The sequence below is a fragment of the Ascaphus truei genome, unplaced genomic scaffold (genome assembly GCF_040206685.1).
Source record: "Ascaphus truei isolate aAscTru1 unplaced genomic scaffold, aAscTru1.hap1 HAP1_SCAFFOLD_1104, whole genome shotgun sequence".
NCBI classification, from domain to species: Eukaryota; Metazoa; Chordata; class Amphibia; order Anura; family Ascaphidae; genus Ascaphus; species Ascaphus truei.
The window spans coordinates 1-17142 of record NW_027453970.1 but is presented as its reverse complement, the minus strand read 5'-3'; the positions used below and the strand labels follow the sequence as shown (position 1 = coordinate 17142).

The 17142-nt window shown below is 48.5% G+C and overlaps 1 protein-coding gene across 1 annotated transcript in view; it reads left to right on the top strand.

Annotated features, from left to right (window-relative positions):
* Positions 1-15868, top strand: part of LOC142475203 (uncharacterized) — a gene marked incomplete at its 3' end in the record, with an annotated part of 35650 nt that extends 19782 nt beyond the window's left edge. The window contains exons 7-9 of the mRNA XM_075581177.1: positions 6729-6789; positions 7722-9076; positions 15781-15868. Of these exons, the coding sequence (XP_075437292.1) occupies positions 6729-6789; positions 7722-9076; positions 15781-15868 (1504 nt within the window). The remainder of the gene's footprint in view (positions 1-6728; positions 6790-7721; positions 9077-15780) is intronic.
* Between the last annotated feature and the right edge of the window lie 1274 nt (positions 15869-17142).

Here is a 17142-nt window from a genome sequence, read left to right as displayed (position 1 = left end):
AAACTGACCACCAGAATTTCCCACGTTTGCGCAATGTAACCATTTATTTAAAATTCGTTTTTGAGAGACGGGCTTTTTTTCTGTTTCAATTTTGTTGTTGCAATTAGTTAATACAAAGAAGTGAGATTTTAGCTCAGGGGACGGGTTTAAAGCTGCAGTTCAAGCAATATCCTACGTGTATGTTTGTTTTAATAAATCAGTTCTGTACAATGAGAAAATACTTGTAGCCCTTTTTTTTTTTTAACAATTTTTTAAAGACATTTTTAATGTATTATAATGTAACAAGCATTTTTGTTTCTATAGCAACCATTTACAAAGTCACACACACTTCCTCTTCTGAAACGCTCTGGCATACCCCTTTTGCCCTCTCTAGCAGTACACCAATTGTATCTAGTGGCTGCCTGGTCACATGATCTTTCCCACAGAACTTTGCATCTTGGGGAATCTTCTGCTGCCCTAATGGTGATGTAAAGAACCCCCAAAACCAAATCTTCAGCGATTAATTACAGGAGAAACAATCGATCTGCAGCTTAGCTAATCACTTGTCAGTGTGCAGATTTTATTGATGCACATATTAAATGAAAAAATAAATACATTAAAAAAAAACGGCAGCCTGAACTGCAGATTTAAGTAAATCATTCCATTTATGTGACACCCCATACTTTTTGGATCAAGTTAAAGGTCTATTTTCCCGTGGGAGGTATCCACAAAATATCACTGCACAGTATGGTCTGTCCAAAATGAAATCGGAAGGTGGGTGCTGAATCCTCCCCTTCTTCCCTTTTTTTTTAAAAATTATATAAATATGCTTCATGATCTATTCTATACTATATATAGTGATATATATATATATATATATATATATATATATATATATATATATATATATATATATATATATATATATATATATTTTTAACAGGATCATGCTCCTTTAGTGCATTTTTCAGATCTGAAGCTTGGGAAAAAATATGTTGCAGATGTAGATATTATTGTTCACTTCAATGAAAGAGCAATTCCTAAAACATTGGCCGTAAGTATATATTTTTGAATCTTACATTTTAGAACCACTGCTCTGTACACATTGCAAGTTCTCTCCAAACAACTCTTCCACACACACATTTTCCATGATATCTCACTTTTTAGTCTCCTATTCCTCAACTTGCATCCAAAACCTCTGCCGGGTCCAAACATTTTCTACCTACCCTGGAACATCAAATTTGCCTTACCCTTCACATAAGGTGTCTGAAAAACGCCTTCCTTCGAAGAATGGTTTTCAACATCCTCCTGTTATGTTACTCTGCTTATTCCTGCCTCTACTGCAACACACATTAGCTCAGGGGTGGGCAACTCCAATCCTCATGGGCCACCAACAGGTCCGGTATTAAGGATATCCCTGCTTCAGCGCAGGTGGCAGTTTTTGACTGAGCCACCTGTGCTGACGCAGGAATATCATTAATACCAGACCTGTTGGTGGCCCTTGAGGACTGGAGTTGCCCACCCCTGTGCTAGATTCATAGTAGTCTTTACAACCACACCCATCTTTTGAAGTGAAACTTTAATGGCACCTAGTAAATTCTCATAGGACAAAATCTCCTTCACGGAGGCGAAAATGTGTAACGGAAGTGACGTAATTTGCTGGTGCTGCACCGCGCATACACAGAAGTGGTCGCCGCATGCGCAGGTGACATCAGAACCGCTTGTGCAGGAGCAGTCAGAGTGCATGCGCAGAAGCGGCAAAAGTTGCATCCACATGCGTACAAACGCCTGATGGCATTCGCGCATGTGCTGAAGAACTTTTCCATTATCGTGCATGCGCAGAAACAACTAACAGAGGCCAGCACCGCATTCGCAGAAACGACCAGAGCCGCTTGTGCATGCGTGTAAACGGCCGTCCACCCTCACGCATGCATAGAAGAGGTTTCCCATTTTCACGCATGTGCAGAAACAGCCAGAGCTGCTTGCACATGTGCTGGATGTTGGGAAACGTTGCTATGGTGTTCCCACTATTTATGGCACACCTGGCACATTTTGTGAGGTAAATTCTCGCTTCATCAAAGGTGATTCAATAGCCCTCTAAATGAGCAGAACATGAGCTTATAAAGAAGTAACAATTGATATTACACACCCATCTGTTAAATTCATTGTATGTATGAAAGAAAGTACAACTCTGTCTTGTCCTCGTCTCTTGATCTACATGCCCCGCTTTCTCTCTGCCGCCCTCGCCCTTCTAACCCTAGACCCTGGCTAAATTCCCACACGCGCATGCTGCGTTCCTCCACTCGTTCCTCTGAACGCCTCTGGAGGAAGTCTCACACTCTCGCAGACTTCCTTCACTACAAATTTATGCTATCCTGTTTCAACTCTGCCCTCTCGCAAGCTAAACAAGCCTACTTTTCTGCACTAATCAACATGCACAAGTCTAACCCACGCCGACTGTTCTCTGTCTTTGATACTCTACTCAAACCACCCTCAGCTGCCTCTCCTTCTTCCATCTCCGCTCAGGACTTTGCTGACTATTTTAAGGAAAAGGTGGAATCCATACGGCAGAACATCCCCTCTGTTTCTTCCCCCCATCCTACACCTCTTCCTAACTCTCCTCCTGCCTTCCTTGAGTCTTTTTCCACTGTCTCAGAGGAGGATGTGTCGCTGTTGATCTCCTCTTCTCCCTCTACCACTTGCCCTCTTGACCCCATTCCCTCCCATCTCCTAAAACCTCTAGCTCCTACTATAATCCCTACGCTTACACACATTTTTAACTCCTCCCTCTGCTCTGGAACCTTTCCATCCTCCTTCAAACATGCAACAGTCATACCATTACTCAAAAACAGCAAGCTTGACCCTACCTGTCTTTCTAACTATCGACCTGTCTCCCTCCTGCCTTTTGCCTCTAAACTACTTGAACGTCTTGTATTCTCTCGCTTGCTCCATTTTCTCAACACCTATTCTCTCCTAGACCCTCTACAATCTGGCTTCCGCACTGCTCACTCCACCGAAACAGCCCTCACCAAAATAACTGACGACCTCCATGCTGCCAAAGACAGAGGTCATTACACTCTGCTCATATTACTCGACCTCTCTGCAGCATTTGACACCGTGGACCACCCTCTTCTCCTCCACATTCTCCATACTCTAGGTATTCGGAACAAAGCTCTATCATGGATCTCATCCTACCTCTCCCATCGTACTTTTAGTGTCTCTTCTGCTAACACCTCCTCCTCCTCTTTTGATCTCTCTTTGGGGGTACCCCAGGGCTCTGTCCTGGGACCTCTTCTCTTTTCTCTGTACACACTCTCTATAGGTGACCTAATAACATCTTTTGGGTTTAATTATCACCTCTTTGCCGACGACACACAAATATACTTTTCAACACCTGACCTTACACCTGCTGTACAAACCAAAGTTTCTGAATGTCTCTCTGCTATATCATCCTGGATGGCCCTCCGACGCCTTAAACTCAACATGGCTAAAACAGAGCTCCTCATACTTCCTCCCAAACCTGGCCCTACTACCTCCTTCCACATTACTGTTGGAACTACAATCATTCACCCAGTAGCCCAAGCACGCTGCCTAGGGGTCACACTCGACTCCTCTCTCACATTCGCCCCTCACATTCAAAACATTTCTAAAACTTGTCGCTTTTTCCTCCGCAATATAACTAAGATACGCCCTTTCCTCTGTTGTTCGACTGCTAAAACTCTGACTCAGGCCCTCATTCTCTCCCGTCTTGATTACTGTAACCTCCTGCTGTCTGGCCTTCCTGCCTCTCACCTGTCTCCCCTACAATCTATCCTAAATGCTGCTGCCAGAATCACTCTACTCTTTCCTAGATCTGTCTCAGCATCTCCCCTCATGAAATCCCTCTCCTGGCTTCCGATCAAATCCCGCATCTCACACTCCATTCTTCTCCTCACTTTTAAAGCTTTACACTTTTCTGCTCCTCCTTACATCTCAGCCCTAATTTCTCGCTATGCACCATCCCGACTCTTGCGTTCTGCTCAAGGATGTCTACTTTCTACCCCCTTTGTATCTAAAGCCCTCTCCCGCCTTAAACCTTTTTCACTGACTGCCCCACACCTCTGGAATGCCCTTCCCCTCAGTACCCGACTTGCACCCTCTCTATCCACCTTTAAGACCCACCTTAAGACACACTTACTTAAAGAAGCATATGAATAGCACTGTGGATATTCTGAACACAGGATACATAAAGATTGGCCCCCTGCAGACGCACTTACCAGAACTCCCTCCTACTGTCTGTGTACGTTCTCCCTACCTACCAATTAGAATGTAAGCTCCTCAGGGCAGGGACTCCTCTTCCGAAATGTTACTTTTATGTCTAAAGCACTTATTCCCATGATCTGTTATTTATATTATCTGTTATTTATTTGATTACCACATGTATTACTACTGTGAAGCGCTATGTACACTAATGGCGCTATATAAATAAAGACATACAATACAATACAATACAATACAATGTATGCAACTGTCTAAATAAACAAACACTTCTGGTCTAAGGATAATTGAAAAAAAAAACTTAGTATGTGTGTTGAAAATTTATGAATGAAAAGAACCAGCAACACAAGCATGAGGATGAATAATAAATAAAATACAAATGTATCACATACTGTAACTAAGGACAACATGGGTAATCCTGAATGAAAGCAAAATATAGAAGTGAGTTTTAAAAAAAAAGTGTGTGCCGATCACGCGCGTTCGAAGTGAAACTTCTTTGTTTTGTCACTGATTTGTATTTTGATTTTTATGATTTTGATTGAATGAAAGACTTTTGAAAGTATCGGCATTTAGATACTTTAAAATCCAAATTATGTATACAGGTAAACCCCGTTATAGCGCGGTCCTCGGGGACCACCCGATCCGACCGCGCTACAAACGGGGTCGCGCTAATTAAATTAATTAATTAATTAAACAAATTTAAAAATGGCCGCCGCGCCCGGGGTTCCGTGTCTACAGAGGGGGGAGAGCTGGGATCGCATCATCGCACTGTGCTGCACTGTGCTACTCCTCCCTCCTCCCCAGCAGTCAGAGAGCTGCAGGCAGTGCTTGGAGAGTGCGAGGCTCAGGGCTGCAGCCTTCTCTCCATGGCAATTTTACTCACATGTCCACTGATCACCCGCACAGCAGCTTCTCCTGCTCTCACTCGCAAACTTTTCAGGGACGCCAGGGGAGCCTGCCCTGTCTAGGAAGAGAGCTGTGTGTCTGTGTGTCTGTGTTCCTGATAGCTTCTCCTGCTCTACACCACAGACATTCTATCCTGTGTGTGGGGGGGGGGGGGGGGGGGAGAGGGAGAGAGTGTGTGTGTCCTGTGAGTGTGTGTGCTGTGCAGTGTCCTGTGAGTGTGTGTACTGTGCAGTGTCCTGTCAGTGTGTGTGCTGTGCAGTGTCCTGTGAGTGTGTGTGCTGTGCAGTGTCCTGTGAGTGTGTGTGCAGTGTCCTGTGAATGTGTGTGCAGTGTGCAGTATCCTGTGAGTGTGTGCAGTGTCCTGTGAGTGTGTGCAGTGTCCTGTGAGTGTGTGCAGTGTCCTGTGAGTGTGTGCAGTGTGCAGTGTCCTGTGAGTGTGTGCAGTGTCCTGTGAGTGTGTGCAGTGTGTGTGCAGTGTGCAGTCAGTGTGTGCAGTGTCCTGTGAGTATGTAGTGTCCTGTGAGTGTGTGCAGTGGTGCAGTGAGAGTGTGTGTGCAGTGAGTGTGTGTGTGCAGTGAGAGTGTGTGTGTGTGCAGTGAGAGTGTGTGTGCAGTGTGTGCAGTGTGAAGCGTGCAGTGTGCAAAAAAACATGTAAAAAAAATTTTTGATTTATATATTTATTTATTTTTAAACGGGAGCCACGTGAAAACGGGTCGCGCTATAACGGGGTTTACCTGTATATCTTACTTTAGTTATCATAAGTCAATTGTATCATCTTTTCCAACTGGTATTATGGAAATTTCTGCAGGAAAAAAAATTATACTCAAGTCTTTAATTCAATCAAAATCATAACAATCAAAATACAATGTCAGTGACAAAACACAAAGAAGTTTCACTTAGAACGCGCATGCTCGGCACACACCCTTCCTTTTTTCTTCCCCACTAACTTGCACGCCCTCACGTTTTGGACTGTATCCTTTGAGCAAGGCCCTCCTTGCTTATTGTCTGTTAATGTCATTTTATTGTTATGGTCTTTCACAGCCCGTTGTACTGCGCTGCTAAATATTATCTCTTTATAAATAAATGACTTTTTACTAAGTAAATTCTATGATCTGTAGCCAATTGGCTTTTCTGCCATTTGATAGGAAATTGGCAAGTAAAATGTAGAGTATGACTTGTAGATGTCACTGCTAATTACACCTTTAGGCCTCGTCCATGGTAAGCACTTGCTTGCTGAAGCATGCTGACGCGCGCTCCCGTTCAGCACTGAGCCCCTACAGTCGCAATTAGAGCGGCTTCAGTAGGGGCTCGCTTACGCTTCCGCAAGCGCGCGGAACCGTAGGTCTTACCCAATTTTAAAAATCCAAAAAAATCAAGCGCTTGCCGGTCACGTGAGCGGTTCGCCCAATGAGGGCGGACCAGCTCCGTGACGGAACTGGCCCGCCCCCTGACGGAGCGCAGGGCAAGCAACCGCAAGGCCAGGGAAAGACAACGCTTTCCCTGCGCCTCAGCACGCAAGCGAAGAGCCTGGACGAGGCCTTAGTTAGGACGTGATCTATTATCTTTTTCTTTTCTTTTTTTTGTAGGTTGAACGCACAGGAGAAAAATATTTTTCTGTAAAAGTTTCGCCAATGAAAAATAAACACGGTAATAAAAAATGCCCCCCTCCCCCGCCATTCTCTGCCTTTGTATTGGATACAGATGTAGCCAGTATTACTATCGCCAGAGCTGTGTGAAGAAAAGCAAAACGCTGCGGCTCGGGGAACGAACCGTAAAAACCATGGCTGCTTTCAGTGGGTTTATTCTACCTGATACGACCAAGGCTGCATCTGTATAGTAATGTTTGGTAGATTGCTCAAGGACCTTGTAGACAAAATTGGTTGATTTGGAAACCATTCACTGAAAAATCTGATATCTGTCTTGTCCAGTTGGTTGTTTAGGAACTGCGGTCTCTTTTATGGTGAGAAGCAATGTGCTGTACTGTACAATCAATGGTGCATTAACTTTCATTTATGTGAATGGAAGTGACGTCACTGTTATAATGGTGCATTACTTCACTTCACAGAGGGTGTGTCATTGCAGATGGAAAGCTTGTGTGATCTGAGTTAGCATTATGTCAATGTTTTGTCACATTGTTACATCATGACAGAATATATTCACTAGCCCCTATTCTACAGCATACGTAACAGAACATTGTACATCTATCAAAGATCTCGCGGCAAACCCGGCTGGTTTTTATTAGTTTTGGGGAGTTCCCCGGAGCTGAATCTTACTATATGCTGGTGCAAATTACTGGTATAAAGCCTCCAGGGAAATTAAATGTCCGTTCAAATCGCAGGCCAATAGGAAGCTGGAATCATGGCCATTTAAATCTCCTGCTTCCACAGCGGTAACTTCACCGAAGGTATGTCTGGAACTAGGAGGTCACAGAGCTGAAAATAATGCAGGTCATGGGACTTGTCCAATCCAGTTACAAAAACAACTGCAGAATAAATACACAGTGTTAAAGCTGAACAATTATTGACTTTTTTTAGATCTTTAAAATGTAATTGATAACGTTATAAATTTTCATTTTCCAGGTAACAGAGAAGATATTTCTCTTGGATATCTTGAACATAAAAGTACCAATGCTTCCCGTTCTTTTGCTTCTCCTCTAAAAGTCTCCATTGCCACACAACTGAAAAGATTTATTGGTAGACACAATAGACAGTTGGCGTCGGATAGTACAGCAGGAGCATGTAAGCAGACACTTTGTTTTACGGAAGGGGAGGACAGTGAAACAGATAAGCCAGAATCTGTGGACTGTAACGACTCTAATTTCTCTGAATTCGGGGATGTCACTCTTGCTGACTTTTATCCGAATATGATACAATTTTTCAGCAGACTGATGGAAATCCAAAGCAAAAAATGGGCAGCCGTTAATGTACTTCAATACTACAGACGCAATGTTTGGTACGCTAACAAGCACAAGACAGATCTTACCAGAGTAAAAAGAGAGATTCCCACATCCAGGCTTTCAAAGTCGCTGCTGGGCCCAATTTCTAAGAAAGAGAAAGCGTGTTGCACTGTTAATTATGAGGCAAATTCCCACATGCCTTGGAGACCTGAAGATACAAGCGATTTGAACAATTCCGGTATTGCTGAACGTGGGCAGAGGAGCTTGTGCTCCAGAGATCCTTACACAGAACAAAGTCTTCAAGTTGCAAAGCCGAATCTACTGCAAGCTTCTTTTTTGTCACATACCCTTCCCACAGACCAGACTTTTACTAACGAAATCTGTAATGAGAGCGGCATCGCATCAAGGCCAGAATGTTTGCGTAAAAGTGACGCATGGTTTACCAGATGTGTACTTCCATGTTCTTCATTATTGGGTCCAAGAGAAAGCTATCAAGTTGGTGAATCGCCATCAAAACTGTTGTCTGCGGCGTTGCTGAATCAAAGGAAGCTGGAGAATTGTGAGATAAAGTCACCAGCACAGACTTCTAACCATGTAGGGCTGATTATGTGGCCCAAAGAGATTCAAGGCACCATAAGAAGAAGGCATTCTTTTTCCACATTTCCTATAGTGAAAAGTCCTGCTAAAACCAGTTCAGAACTTAAAACCGTGTACAGGAAACTAGTTTTAGGGGATCCACATCCGATGTTTTTGCCCAGGCGAAGAATCCTAAACGCAATTAGCCAAGAAACGCAAGTATCAGAAACTGTAAATGCTCTGATCAATTCACCAGTGTCAAGCAGACGTAAAAGGGCAGCAAGTGATGATCTGTCTTTTTCAAAGCTTAAAAGGCACAGAAGTATACCAGAAAGCCATATGTCGGGTGCATTGCAGCCACAATCTTATTATATAGCAAACCGGTGTCCCCAGTGGGAAAGGACTGGCATGACTGAGAGTGTTTTCGAAGCCTCGTACAATGGCAACTCTAGTCATTATCCAGTAAGTCAATCTGCCTTTTTGGTCTTGCAAATGTATTTTACTGTTATGGTTCTAGAACAGAGTGCATACTGACTAAGCCAAAGTCTGTTTTCTAATCTTCCTCCTGGATATAGTGCAGTGTATGGGTTCTCTCCCTCCCCACCCACCTTATTGAATCAAATCAAAACTGTAACTCTGATCCTTTGTTCCAAAAATACGCTTTAGTTGAATTTTAGCCATTTGAGCTTTTTGGAGTAGAACGGTCCGTGAATGCCAGTGCCTGTTACTAGTCTCTTTGCCTCAGCTTGCAGAGCTGGGATCTTTTTTCACTTTGTAGGCTATCGTTCTGTGCAAATTAGTGCATTAGAAAGTTCTGCTGGATCCCACTTCAGAGCTGACTGCAAATTGCTCTGAAGTAGTTTTATAGCAACTTGTAATTGTGTGTGTCTGCGACACTTTCTCTCAATCTTCTCACTTGGGCACCTTAGCTAGGCTATTGGCTGGTTATATCCATCACACATTCATATTTAATATAATTGCACACATGCTTGGTAATTAATTTGTTATTCCTAACATTTGAGTTGTCCTGAGAAGATTGTTGAGAAAAACTGATTATAGTGAGTGCAAACTTTTTTTGAAGTGAAACTTCCTTAGTGGCACCTCATTCGTGATGGGGCAAAAAAGAATTGTGGAGACAGAAATGAAACGGATGTGACGTCAGTGCTGGCAGTTGAGGCCGGGCTGTGTTCTGGCTCAGCCCGACCCCAACACTGACATCACACCCGCTCCACAAATCAGATCGCCGCCGGCGCCGCTCCTAATCGCTCCCCCCCCTAAGCCCCCTCCCCCCCCCAGCCCCACCCCCCCCACACATCGTGACAAATGCGGCGCTCCTAACGGCCGCTGCCATGCCGCGCATGCGCAGTTGTGACGGCGCCGCTGATTCCCCGCCCGTTCCCCGCCCATTGATATGCTGCGCATGCCCGGTAGTCATGGCGACGCTCGAGACGCCATGACTCTCCTCACAGGGACACTGAAGCCCACACTGCTCCCCGGGGCTCTATGCAGGCACTGATCTCCTGCGGCCTCTCCTCCCGGTGCATGCCCCGGCCGAGGCATAGAACTGCTCCGGAAACGGGGGGGGAGGAGGGGGGTGATGAGTGCGCTGCGTCCCCCACGTCCCCCACAGCACCATCAGAAGCCTCCGAGTTGGCTCCAGCTGACGATGACGCGCTTCTCCCTCTCCCCCCGCCGACACTGCCTCCATCTCCTCTGTGCCGCGATCTGGTAGGAATGGGGGGGGGGGGGGAATGCTGAAAGGGTCTGGGTGCAGGGAAAGGATAAGGGTGCTGGGGGGAGGACAAGTGTGCTGGGGGGAGGACAAGTGTGCTGGGGAGAGTCAGGAGAAAGGGGGGCAGGACACACACACACACACACACATACATACACACTGACACATACACACTGACACATACACACATACTGTACTGACTCACATACACACACACTGACTCACATACACACACACACATACACACTGACTGACACACACACTGACACACACCCCCACACACTCACTGACCCCCTCCCCCACACACTGACTGACCCCACCCACTGACTGACCCCCCCCACACACACTGACTGACCCCCCCCACGCCCCCCACACACTGACTGACCCCCACACCCCCCCCACACACTGACTGACCCACCCACCCCCCCCGTCACTGACTGACCCCCCCACCCCCCCCACACACTGACTGACCCACCCACCCCCCCACACACTGACTGACCCCCCCCCACACACTGACTGACCCACCCACCCCCCCCACACACTGACTGACCCACCCACCCCCCCCCACACACTGACTGACCCACCCGCCCCCCCCCCACACACACTGACTGACCCCCCCCCCACACACACTGACTGACCCCCCCCCCCACACACACACTGACTGAACCCACCCCCCGACACACACTGACTGACCCACCCCCCCCCACACACTGACTGACCCACCCACACCCCACCCACAGTGACTGACCCACACACTGACTGACCCACCCACCCCCCCCCCACACACTGACTGACCCACCCCCCCCACACACTGACTGACCCACCCACCCCCACACACTGACTGACCCACCCACCCCCCCCACACACTGACTGACCCCCCCCCCCCACACACTGACTGACGCACCCACCCCCCCCACACACTGACTGACCCACCCACCCCCCCCCCACACACTGACTGACCCACCCACCCCCCCACACACTGACTGACCCACCCACCCCCCCACACACTGACTGACCCCCCCACCCCCCCCCCACACACTGACTGACCCACCAACCCCCCCCCCACACTGACTGACCCACCCACCCCCCCCACACACTGACTGACCCACCCACCCCCCCACACACTGACTCACCCACCCCCCCACACACTGACTGACCCACCCACCCCCCCACACACTGACTGACCCACCCACCCCCCCACACACTGACTGACCCACCCACCCCCCCCACACACTGACTGAACCCCCCACACACTGACTGACCCACCCACCCCCCCCCACACACTGACTGAGCCACCCACCCCCCCCCCACACACTGACTGACCCACCCACCCCCCCACACACTGACTGACCCACCCACCCCCCCACACACTGACTGACCCACCCACACCTCCCCGCACACTGACTGACTGACTGACCCACCCACACCTCCCCGCACACTGACTGACTGACCCACCCACACCTCCCCGCACACTGTCTGTCTGACTGACCCACCCACACACACCTCCACGCACAATGACTGACTGACCCACCCACCCACACTTCCCCGCACACTGACTGACTGACCCACTCACCCACACTTCCCCGCACACTGACTGACTGACCCACCCACACCTCCCCGCACACTGACTGACTGACCCACCCACACCTCCCCGCACACTGACTGACTGACCCACCCACACCTCCCCGCACACTGACTGACTGACCCACCCACACCTCCCCGCACACTGACTGACTGACCCACCCACACCTCCCCGCACACTGACTGACTGACCCACCCACACCTCCCCGCACACTGACTGACTGACCCACCCACACCTCCCCACACACTGACTGACTGACCCACCCACACCTCCCCGCACACTGACTGACTGACCCACCCACCCCCCCCCCACACACTGACTGACCCACCCACCCCCCACACACTGACTGACCCACCTACCCCCCCCACACACTGACTGACCCCCCCACCCCCCCCCCACACACTGACTGACCCACCCACCCCCCCCACACTGACTGACCCACCCACCCCCCCACACACTGACTGAACACACACTGACTGACCCACCCACCCCCCTACACACTGACTCACCCACCCCCCCACACACTGACTGACCCACCCACCCCCCCCACACACTGACTGACCCACCCACCCCCCCACACACTGACTGACCCACCCACCCCCGCCCCCCACACACTGACTGAACCCCCCACACACTGACTGACCCACCCACCCCCCCCCACACACTGACTGACCCACCCACCCCCCCCCACACACTGACTGACACACTGACTGACCCACCCACCCCCCCACACACTGACTGACCCACCCACACCTCCCCGCACACTGACTGACTGACTGACCCACACCTCCCCGCACACTGACTGACTGACTGACCCACCCACACCTCCCCGCACACTCACTGACTGACCCACCCACACCTCCCCGCACACTGTCTGTCTGACTGACCCACCCACACACACCTCCACGCACAATGACTGACTGACCCACCCACCCACACTTCCCCGCACACTGACTGACTGACCCACCCACCCACACTTCCCCGCACACTGACTGACTGACCCACCCACACCTCCCCGCACACTGACTGACTGACCCACCCACACCTCCCCGCACACTGACTGACTGACCCACCCACACCTCCCCGCACACTGACTGACTGACCCACCCACACCTCCCCGCACACTGACTGACTGACCCACCCACACCTCCCCGCACACTGACTGACTGACCCACCCACCCCCCCCCACACACTGACTGACCCACCCACCCCCCACACACTGACTGACCCACCTACCCCCCCCACACACTGACTGACCCCCCCACCCCCCCCCCACACACTGACTGACCCACCCACCCCCCCCCACACTGACTGACCCACCCACCCCCCCACACACTGACTGAACACACACTGACTGACCCACCCACCCCCCTACACACTGACTCACCCACCCCCCCACACACTGACTGACCCACCCACCCCCCCCACACACTGACTGACCCACCCACCCCCCCACACACTGACTGACCCACCCACCCCCGCCCCCCACACACTGACTGAACCCCCCACACACTGACTGACCCACCCACCCCCCCCCACACACTGACTGACCCACCCACCCCCCCCCCACACACTGACTGACACACTGACTGACCCACCCACCCCCCCACACACTGACTGACCCACCCACACCTCCCCGCATACTGACTGACTGACTGACCCACACCTCCCCGCACACTGACTGACTGACTGACCCACCCACACCTCCCCGCACACTCACTGACTGACCCACCCACACCTCCCCGCACACTGTCTGTCTGACTGACCCACCCACACACCTCCACGCACAATGACTGACTGACCCACCCACCCACACTTCCCCGCACACTGACTGACTGACCCACCCACCCACACTTCCCCGCACACTGACTGACTGACCCACCCACACCTCCCCGCACACTGACTGACTGACCCACCCACACCTCCCCGCACACTGACTGACTGACCCACCCACACCTCCCCGCACACTGACTGACTGACCCACCCACACCTCCCCGCACACTGACTGACTGACCCACCCACACCTCCCCGCACACTGACTGACTGACCCACCCACACCTCCCCGCACACTCACTGACTGACCCACCCACACCTCCCCGCACACTGTCTGTCTGACTGACCCACCCACACACACCTCCACGCACAATGACTGACTGACCCACCCACCCACACTTCCCCGCACACTGACTGACTGACCCACCCACCCACACTTCCCCGCACACTGACTGACTGACCCACCCACACCTCCCCGCACACTGACTGACTGACCCACCCACACCTCCCCGCACACTGACTGACTGACCCACCCACACCTCCCCGCACACTGACTGACTGACCCACCCACACCTCCCCGCACACTGACTGACTGACCCACCCACACCTCCCCGCACACTGACTGACTGACCCACCCACACCTCCCCGCACACTGACTGACTGACCCACCCACACCTCCCCGCACACTGACTGACTGACCCACCCACACCTCCCCGCACACTGACTGACTGACCCACCCCTCCCCGCACACTGACTGACTCACCCACACCTCCCCACACACTGACTGACTGACCCACCCCTCCCCGCACACTGACTGACTCACCCACCCCTCCCCGCACACTGACTGACTCACCCACACCCCCCCGCACACTCTGACCCACCCAAACACTGACTGACACACACACTGACTTACACATACACACTGACTGACACACATACACACACACTGACTGACACACACACACACACTGACTGACACACACACTGACTGACTGACTGACATACACACACACACACTGACTGACTGACTGACTGACTGACACACACACTGACACACATACACACAAGGAATTCACACTTAGTGCAAATAGCTAATACATGGGATGTGTGCCGAGCACGCGCATTCTAAGTCAAATTTATTTGCGTTTTGTAACTGAAATTGTATTTTGATTTTTAATTAAAACATCACCAACACAAATACAATTTCTGTGACAAAAGTCAAAGAAGTTTCACTTACTATGCGCGTGCTCAGCACACACAGCTTTTTATTTTTTTTTTAATGTTGCAGTGGTCTCAATTTTGTACTTTAAACTGTGAAGGGCTAACAAAGTTGAAGAGACAATGTTATATTGCTTAATCCTTATTGCATCGCCAGTTTACATTCTTAAGTCGGACGGCACGTGCTCCTAGAAAGTATGCCAAATTTCCTGTTCTTTTGGTGACCGGTTTAAATTCAAATAATGTTTATTAGCAATGTTTAGTAGTTAAGGTAAGAAATAATAAGTCTGTGCTTTGCATAATATAGAACTATTTGATTTGCAGAATGAATATCCTGCTCTTTCAAATCGTACATTATCTCTGAGTCCAAGTGCCTCTGGTAAGTTGTTTAGAACACTTAGCAATGTATTTCATTATCAATTTGCAGTGCAAGTTCATTTTACAATAATTTGGTGTACTCTGGGTGACAGAGATTTGGGAACAGGTACAGAGAAAAACAATCTTACCTAATTGATTGTCAAATCTGTAGTTAACCTGTTGAGAAGCAGACTTCACACACGTTTTGAATTATTTTTGAGTATGGAACGAGTAGATATACTGACATATTTATGGTATGATGACCAAGAGAGAACATCGATATAGGAAGGTGCAGTGCAGCAGGTTTTCTGTTATAGGTATTATTTTGTTACTCATCACAGCACAGTTTTCTCTTGCCAACTTACCTATGATATTATCTCACTTCAAATGTGTATTGACTGTCTAATTCCAATGAAAACAACATGTTTACAACAGAAGTAAATTACGACAGCCTGTCATTCCTATGACCAAATCTCGGTATATGAATTTTCATTCTGCTTCAAGGTTCTTTGGCTCAGAGGGGATACAGCTGGAGCCCAAGAGGTCCCAATACTTGGAGCTCACCTAGAAGAGTACAAAGGACCAACACCAGGTATGGTGAAATGACGGTAACTTCTAAAAAATGGAACAAAGGATTTAGTAACATAAGCTTTCTTCAGTACTCCTTAGTTTAATTTGAAACCTGATTTAGCTGTTGAGCAGCCAGTAAAAATCCATGTGTTTTTTCATTTCTTAACTATTTGTTTGAAAGCATAAATGTGCATTGTTTCTGTTTTTTGTTTTTAAAGGCACAATGTTTAGTATCAAATCCTGGTTTGGCTGTTGTTATTACCATCACAGTTTGGTTAATATATGGAGTCGTGATAAATGTTCCTGTAAAACATGTCACGAGAGCTGAATGTCAGATGTAAAAGAAGTACAGTACAAGCATAAATGCAACTGTACACATTATATTATCTCTCACCACATTTAACATGCATTCCAATTAGGGAGTGTTTACCGCATTCTCGTCCCTGAGCACTTCACTAATCTGCGGGTAGAGAATTTCTCCTATGGAAAAAGAGTACAATAGAAAGAAAGCCATGTTGATAAATGTCACGTAGATGCTTGAGTGTATGAAAGGGATCAACCACAAAACGGGTCTCTAAATACCTTTACAAGTCTGTAGGGGAGTGTCTTGATTGTTTATCACTTTCCCTTGACCGGGGACACATTTATGACCTGAAATCGAGGACTTTCATTTATTTCGACTTTAATCAGAGTATAAAAGACTCCATAAGTCTCTCCAAGTACTTAACCAGCACCATCATATTCCAGATAACCCCTCAGATATATACATATTAAATGTAATTTGTGGGTGAAATTAATGTATCTGCAACTGGTTACATGTAAAAATGTGTAGAATATCATTATAACAACCACGTACATTGGTTTGTACACCAACACATACTGTACAAAACATTTAATTCTTGCTAGCCTGTAGTTGTAAAGACATACCAACCCCATGGTAACTCCATTTAAATCTGGTTTTAATGGATCCTTTGGAGAGAACGTCCTTAGAATTGCAAATCTGAGTACACGCGATCCGTCTTGGTCGCCCCAGCTGTCATTTTCATATAAAGAATTAGAGAGCCGGCATTCCCTTATATATTTTAGTACATGGGCCTGCACTTGGAACCTAAGCTTTTGACACAGACGCAAGGCAGAACTTAACCAGGGTATTAACCTTACTAAATGTGTTCATCATACCGCACACAAAAGCAATATTTACTATATTGTGACTATATAAATTCAATTGAATAATAATTAAATGTTGAATCATAATTATTACTCCAGTAACTATATGGGGCAGACTTTGTAGCAGGC